Source organism: Misgurnus anguillicaudatus, chromosome 12, assembly GCF_027580225.2.
Source record: "Misgurnus anguillicaudatus chromosome 12, ASM2758022v2, whole genome shotgun sequence".
In the NCBI taxonomy this organism is placed as follows: Eukaryota; Metazoa; Chordata; class Actinopteri; order Cypriniformes; family Cobitidae; genus Misgurnus; species Misgurnus anguillicaudatus.
This window is the reverse complement of record NC_073348.2, coordinates 35,520,834-35,529,333: the sequence shown is the minus strand read 5'-3', so window position 1 is coordinate 35,529,333 and position 8,500 is coordinate 35,520,834. Positions and strand designations below refer to the sequence as shown.

At 39.1% G+C, this 8,500-nt stretch overlaps 2 protein-coding genes across 2 annotated transcripts; both read left to right on the top strand.

Annotated features, from left to right (window-relative positions):
• Positions 1-2,696: 2,696 nt before the first annotated feature.
• Positions 2,697-3,741, top strand: LOC129447563 (trace amine-associated receptor 13c-like). Its single transcript, XM_073873718.1, has one exon. The coding sequence runs from the start codon at positions 2,719-2,721 to the stop codon at positions 3,739-3,741; it is 1,023 nt and encodes a 340-aa protein (XP_073729819.1). The 5' UTR covers positions 2,697-2,718.
• A 3,790-nt stretch (positions 3,742-7,531) lies between these two features.
• Positions 7,532-8,500, top strand: LOC129446264 (trace amine-associated receptor 13c-like). Its single transcript, XM_073873717.1, has one exon. It carries the CDS (start codon positions 7,532-7,534, stop codon positions 8,498-8,500), a length of 969 nt encoding a protein of 322 aa, XP_073729818.1.

Sequence of the window (8,500 nt, the reverse complement as noted above, 5' to 3'; positions counted from 1 at the left end):
GTCCGCGTCACCACCAGCGCTGCCTGTGATTGGCTTAGGTGGGCTTGAGCTTCTCTTGACGGCATATATGCACAGTATGCGTATATGAACACTTTTCTGAAAACTGACATGTGTGCACAATATTATTTTTGAAACCGGAGAGGTTGAAATGTCTGTTTATGAAAATAGCCGCCCACGTGTAAACGTAGCCTAACTTTCTCCCCGCCATTGATGAGTTAACTTGTATTTACCGCTATTATCCACTAGGTGGTGCAACTTATAAAACCTATGGTTCAGCCTGATGCTTAGACTTACTGTACACCAAATGATGATCACAGCTAGAAGGTGATGAAAATCTGAGAATATCACAGCATGCAAATCGGCATCCCAAGATCAATATCAGAGTGAAAAAAGGGGGCAGTGAGAGGTTTCTGGGGATGCAAACAGATCTACATGTGCTGTACCAAACCATCTCTAGATCAGCTCGCCACTCACCCGGACGCACTGCCTGTGAAAGCTTGTCTGCCGCACGGTGAATGACTTGAAGGAACATCAGATGCTTCTGACTCCAGAAAAGTAGATGGTGGGGCGAGTTGCAACATGCATCGAGAAGACTAACCTGTTGGTTGATGTACACAGCAGCGGCAGTGTTGTCTATATGGACTACACATCTTTGCCCTGTAACTTGCTTTTGAGGTAGTCGAGAGCAAGATACACTGTCCACAACTTGAGGCAATTGATATGCCAATGCAGCTGGGGTTCCGTCCAAACTCCTGAAACTGCATGCCCATTGTTGATTGCACCCCATCCCATGGTGGAGGCATTTTTGAATACCACAGCATGCCTGGAGACCTGTTCTAAAGGGCACACTCACCCAAAGAAATGAAGGGTCTGACTACAGTACCGGAGTTTGGCTGTAGGTTGGAGGCTTATGTTGTGCCATCTTCAACCGGTGGGTGCCGCTGTGCAACACCCATCTTGAGACTCGGCTGTGAATTAGCCCCTCTAATGCAAAGCAGAGAAAAGGCCTGTGTCAGGGAATAATCAAGACATGAAAGTAAACATCCTTTAGGTTGATCGCTGCAAACCAATCTCTGATGCAATCAAAAATATGCAAATCCAAGATCTGTTGTAACCCACTGCCTTTCTTGGGTACTATGGAGTAAGGGCTGTAAAACATGGGCATCTGCAGCTTTCACAGAGGTGAATTGGATGACAGAAATTTTTTTTTTGGGGGGGGGGGGGGGGCGACGAGCAATTTGAATCGCATACCTGAGTCTGGTGGTGCGAAGGAGCCAGCGTGACGGACTTGGGGAGCTCTAACTAGACTCTCAGAGACCACACAAGAGGAACTAAAGGCACCATAGAGGTTCTCACATTGGGGCAAACAGCGGAGCAGTGGTGCCGCCGAGGTGTGCTCTTAGACTGCATGAAGGGGGTGGAAGTAAGCGGTATGGCACTCACTTGACTGCAGTTGGACTGCTGGATTGTGAAGATACCTGGTTGGGTTCTCCACATGTTCAGACATGTCCGGTGGCGACAGAGGAAAGGGAGGACGGGTCAGCTCTGCATTGCCCATGGCACCCGGAAACCTCTGTGGACCTGGAGAAAGAAGGGAAAACTGTTCTCTTTTTGAATATGTGGGTGACACTCGCCGATGAGCCCTGCCTGGGACATGGAGGAGTTGAGAAATGGGATCTTGTCTATGTCACACATGTCAGCCACGCAGAGCCAGAGATAGCATTCCTGGACCACAAATGTGGACATCGCCTAGGGACTGTGCTGTGCTCTTGGTCACTTGGAACACCAGGTCGGTGGCTGCATGCAGTTTTTGAAAAACCACTAGGTCGGCCCACTTTCGTGCAGGTCCCTAAGTGCCTTGGGCTGGTGGACCTGGAGCAATGCCATGGTGTGCACGGCTAAGGCTGCCTCCACACATGTCCTTTACACACTGCCTGCAGAGTGGACAAATGCTTACAAGCCCGCAAGTGCGGGAATGGCATATCCCTTCAGGAGACAGCAACGGTTGGACACTGCATGGCGACCAACCGCTCCACTGTCGGTACAGCCACATCCGCTACCTCCCTACAAATTCTCAGCTGGCTGCAGACCCATGGTGTGAGAGGTACTAGAGGTCCTGTTTTCCTGCGGAGGGCGGGGGGGCTTATAGCCTGAACCCGACTGGGCTACGTGCAGTGTAGTGCGAGGCAGCAGGATCGGGATTCTTGCTTTCTTGAGGTAGGAGAGTCTCATCCTCAGATCTGAGATGGTCATCTTCCTCCAATGGGAACATGAACCATCTACAAACGCGTCTCAGTGTGCAAAATGCCCAAGCACGAGAGGCAGCGATCATGACCATCTAGAGGAGTGAGAAACCGGCCACACTCAGAAACACAATGGTGGAATGACTTCTTTAAAAAGACAAGAGGACGGGACAACACAATCTAGAACTGCCATTGCCTCTAACAGAATTCTTACAAATATAGAGGTATTCATTGAACCATAAATACTTTAAAAACAGAAATAGGTCTAGGCATTAGATTCCGTTTTGTTCATCTTTTATATTTTGTTTTAAGTATAAGATTAAGTATAAGAGATTAGAGCTATTTAAAGAAACTAAGTCATTATGCAGCATCAGAGTGGGTGGTAAATGGGTTGGTCAGTCTGATTCAGATATTGTATAAATGAAAGAACAGTAAGGAGATCAGATCAAACTCCTATCTGGAGGAGACTTTACTCATGGCCTACGAGACAGAAGATCATGAGACTCAATACTGCTTTCCTGCCATTAACTCATCATGCATCAAGACAAAACGCTCCACGCGTGAATACAATATCATGTATGTGTTTTTTTCATTGCTGTCAGTATGGACTGTGTTTCTGAATCTGCTGGTGATCATCTCTATCTCTCACTTCAAGAAGCTTCACACTCCAACCAACATGCTCATTCTCTCTCTGGCTGTGTCTGACATGCTCGTAGGACTTATTGTGATACCTGTAGAGGCCATCAAACTGATTGAGACATGCTGGTACTTTGGAGAAATTTTCTGTGGATTTTTTATAATTTCCCTTGGACTGTTTCTCTCTATATCTCTTAGTAATTTAGTTTTAATTGCTCTCGATCGTTTCATTGCTGTGATTCACCCTTTACTGTACACACAGAAAATAACCATGACTAAAAGTTTAGTGGCTATTTTTCTCAACTGGTTTTGCGCATCAGCTTACAACACTTCCCTTGTGGTCGGTAATGGATATTTTGTCGCTGATGTTTCACACAGATTCGGTTTGTGTTATGGAGAGTGTACCTTTATTATTAGTTTTGGCTGGAGAGTGACTGATCTCTTTGTTACATTCTTGTTCCCTGGTATCACAATCATAACTTTATATTTGAGGATCTTCTTTGTTGCACAACGACAAGTAAAAGTTATAAACTCTCTGGTGAAGAGAGGAAAACATCTAACAGAAGGTTCAGTGAGGAGGAAATCTGAGCACAAAGCCGCTTTCACATTAGGAATCGTTGTGGGAATTCATCTGCTTTGTTATTTACCCTTTTTTATATTTTCTCTTACAGGTAATACAGTAATTCCTCTTGCCACAGCCAGTTTCCTATCATGGACTATGTATGTTAACTCGGGTGTAAATCCCCTCATATATGCTTTCTTTTACCCATGGTTTCGTAAGGCACTAAAACACATCGTCACTCTTAAAATATTTCATCAGGCGTCCAATCTTGTAGACATTGTTACAGATCATCATTCATAATGTCTCTGTATGAGTAGTGCATTGTATCACTGTGTTTAATTCATTTACTTTGTTTGTTGGAATGATTATAATTTAGATGATTGCTTGTTAAATACTGAGATATGTACAGTATCTACAATAAATGCATTACAAAGAGCTGATACACAAATGCAGAACAGCACAATTCACACCACGCAGAAACATGTTGCAAATACGTAAGACAAAAGAGCCTAGCAAAATATACAATACTGTAAGTACGCTACAGAAGCTATAAAACAAATCACCTATTTGCATTGTGCTTGTCTATATCACAATGAATATACTCATAAAGGCCATATATTCTTAGTTTATTATGTTCTAGCAGGAGTGAACTTTAATGATTTTGTTTAGTAAAATAATGAAATAAGTGAATAATAAGTGTCTAATATAGTTTCTAAAGTAAATATAGTAACATTTTGACATTAGAGGTCATACTATATTGTGAATATACTTGTTAACTACTAACACTGCATTAACAATATAAACATATACTGCATTTAACATTTTATGAGTATTTATGTTTAACTGTCTTATGAGTAATAAGTAATGGCTAATAATAATTTTGTTTATACTGATCAGAGATCTTGAGGTCGGAATGATCTCCAAGTGGAGTTTAGTGTGTTTTGCAATGGGGAGAGCTGATGAGCCGAAGTGCCCCATTTATAAAGTCTGCATACACACAAAATGGACATTAAAATGTGCGCAAGCAATTTTCCACAAACACATCTTAAGATTTTTAAAAAATAAATTTAAAACAGTCAAAACGTGTGCAATGTCCATACACTTTAGATCATGCGCGAAGGCACTTTTTTACTGGTTTTGAGCAAAGTAATGAAAAACACAGAATGTTTAAAAATTTTATTGTTTTTATACACAGTTTGGTAATTATTCTTGTTTCCTAATGGATTTGAGGCATAGCCTACAGTTAGTTACGTCTTATAGCCTATTATATTACTTCATCTTTTGTCAATTTTATTTAGCAAAATGACAGAAATACTTGAGTTCCTATCAGTACAATAAACTTTATAACATGATGAAAACGTAATGGGATGCACTTGGATATTTTATAATGTAGGCTACTAGAGAAAGATTTTCATATAATTCGATTAAATTCCATATCTGCTTGCCTGTATATACTGATATATTGTATGGCCGGAGAGGGCCTTAGGGTGCACTCATATCATAGCTAACCCAACCTAACCAAGCCAGAGCGCGGTTGTCCCAGAGCTGCAATTTATGCAACGGCTTAAAAATTCAACTAAAATGTATTTCAAAAAGTGGATGCAAAAATGATGCACTACATTTTTAAGTAAATCCAGTGGATTATTTTTTTACAGTGTAGTTGATCTGTCGTGTGTGCAGCGCAGACATTCACATAATCCTGCTTTGTGCATCCTACCCAGTCTCCTGAGGTTGCGTATAAATAGCACGAAGTGTAAAACTCGTGCAATACATACCCCAAATTCCACTTTGGCGTGCATATGATATGCAAGTCCTTCCCATTCACTTAAACGGGGCATCTTTTTTGTCATTTTATTTATTGGTTTCTCATTTGTTTTCTGTTTTTTTAAACCATTTTCGCTTGGGTTTAGGGTTAGATTTTAGATTTGCTTAATGAGGTTATTTAATATACAGGTTTCTCAATGTTTTTGTCCATATTTAAGCCATGTTCGCTTGGAGTTGGGGTTAGAGTTGGGGTTTGGGTTAGGATGTCATTTTTATATAACAAAAAGTTGTTCTAACCCTAAACCCAAGTGAAAATGGTAAAAAAATAGCAAAAAAATTGAGAAACCAATAAATAAAACAACAAAAAAAGATGCCCCGTTTAAGTGAATGGGAAGGACTTGCGTATCATATGCACGCCAAAGTGGAATTTGGCGTATGTATTGCACGAGTTTTACACTTCGTGCTATTTATACGCATTTTCTGGAGACTGGGCTGGTGCATCAGAAGGTTTTTTAATGAAGGTAAGTGGTCGTGCAATTGACGTGTCTCCTTTTAAACCGTGCTCTGGCACGATTTGCAATCACACTGCACGTTCCGCGCCTAAGCCACAGTGATCCGCACCTGAGCCTACTTCTGCAAGTCGGCGAGGGCACAATTAACCAAACCAGGCCCAGAGCAATCACACTTATTAAACGAACCAGCCTTTGGGGGGCAAAACGTGCTCGGTTTGTTTGGAATAATGTGAGTGCACCCTCAGTATACCCACACTGAAAAAAATGATTCAATGATTTTACTCAATATTTTTAAGGTAAGTGGTTGCAATCAATTTATTTAAGGTACATTTAAACAAAACTTTTATATTTTATTTTACTTTACTAATCTTTTTTGTTTAAATGTAGCTTAAATAAATTGATTGCAACCACTTACTTTAAAAAATTGAGTAAATTCAATTAATCATTTTTTTCAGTGCAAATGCAATGTTATCTGTCTAAACAAAAAGCTTTGGGTCAGGCAAAGGACAATGAATCTCATTCACTAAGCATACATACACACCAATTTGTGCGTGAGATGAGTGCATGGAATTTTTTTATGAAACAAATCATGATTGGTATCTAAAATGTAAAAATTCAGAAACAACTAATACCATTAATATGGAATAATCACGTAGGCTAGGCTTTAATCAAATATGGCTGTTTCTCAATATGCGTTCTTGTCTGTACTTGTGTTCTTGTGGACTTGTGAAACGTCATCAGTCGCAGCCCAAGTACTGTTCCAAATCAAAGTTCACATCAAGCCCAAGTTCACATAAAATTCCCGGATGTGTTCTTGATCCGCCCATTTTATCGAGGATGCATCAGAGGAGACTTGTGTGGACTTATGACAGCGAAGTTTCCCAGAATGCATTTCGCGTCAGGAGTTCGTTCTTCCGAGTCTGAAGTTGCAAGTTCGAACTACAAAGGACACAAGTCCGAGTTTGGTGTACTTGGTATTGAGAAATAGCTTATAATTACATTTTAACTAAAAATTTTGATATATTTACATTATTATTTTAGAATATAATATTTTCTATATTATATAATTATATAAATTATCTATATTATCTTTACTAATTATTTTTTTACACATAAAGAAGGTACACAAATGAATATATATATATATATATATATATATATATATATATATATATATATATATATATATAATAGGTAAAAGTATACCTGCAATTTCAAGAAGGATCTTGGACAACCAACCAATCACAGTCTTCAAATGATTGTGTCACACGTAGCAAGGGGGTCAACCCCGCCTCCTCACTAAGATAAAAGTTTTTGTATTTTCCTTACTCAGAGTTGCTCTTAGATCAGTCCCGAATCGCTCCTCTTTTCTGAGAGGACTCTTAGAATCTTTAAGAAAATGGGCCCAGATGTTTTTATGTCCTGAAGAAGAAAAATCATATAGCCACAACTCTTATCTGTGTGTATCTGTTTCTTATCTGAAAAGATTATCTTAAAAAAATATAGAGGTATTCATTATACCTATTTAGGTGCTTAAATAATTGTTTTTATGAAAATCGACATTTCAAAAGCTACTTGACAAAACAACAAACAAACGAGTAAATATAGTAAACAACAGAAATCGATCAAGGCCTTAGGCTTTGTTATTAACATACATGTTTTCGTAACTATAGAGCTATTAAAAGAAAAAAAAATTCATTATGCAGCATCAGAGTGGGTGGTAAATGGGTTGAGTCAGTTTGATTCAGATACAGTATAAATTTGAGAACAGTAAGTAGATGAGATCAAACTCCTATAAGGAGGAGACTTTACTCATGGCCTTTGAGACAGAAGATAATGAGACTCAATACTGCTTTCCTGCCATTAACTCATCATGCATCAAGAGGAAACGCTCCACATATGAATACAATATCATGTATGTGTTTTTTTCATTGCTGTCAGTATGGACTGTGTTTCTGAATCTGCTGGTGATCATCTCCATCTCTCACTTCAAGAAGCTTCACACTCCAACCAACATGCTCATTCTCTCTCTGGCTGTAACTGACCTGCTCGTAGGACTTATTGTCATGCCCTTGGAGGGGATTAGGTTGATTGAAACATGTTGGTACTTCAAAGACACTATCTGTAACTTATTTTCGATTACTATGGGATTGCTTCTCTCTACATCTCTGAATAATTTAGTTTTTATAGCTGTTGACCGTTATGTGGCCGTGTGTCACCCTCTGCTGTACACACAGAAAATAACAATGACTAGAACAATAACTATTATCTGTGTTTGCTGGTTCTGCTCTTCAACTTATAACATTTTAATTGTTATTACTACATCAACAAGTAAATACACATGTTATGGAGAATGTACATTAATGTTTACTTTTGTCGGGAAAATCATTGACCTGTTCCCGTCTTTCCTGTTTCCTTGTACCATCATTATAACTTTATATTTGAGAATCTTCTATGTCGCACATCATCAAGTGAAAGTTATAAACTCTCTGATGAGGAGTGGAAAACATCTAACAGAAGGTTCAGTGAGGAGGAAATCTGAGAGCAAAGCCGCTCTGACATTAGGAATCATTGTGACTGTTTATCTGTTATGCTGGATTCCCTTTTTTATTTTATCTCTAATACCAAACACAAAAAATACTTCTGATACAGACTATTTTATGTTATGGATTATGTATATTAATTCAGCTTTGAATCCTCTCATCTATGCTATATTTTACCCCTGGTTTAGAACGTCAGTTAAACACATCCTAAATCTATACAAAATATTTAATGCAGCATAA

Coding starts and splice junctions, on each gene's coding strand:
- LOC129447563 (XM_073873718.1), top strand. CDS start 2,719: ATGGCCTACGAGACAGAAGATCATGAGACTCAATACTGCTTTCCTGCC.
- LOC129446264 (XM_073873717.1), top strand. CDS start 7,532: ATGGCCTTTGAGACAGAAGATAATGAGACTCAATACTGCTTTCCTGCC.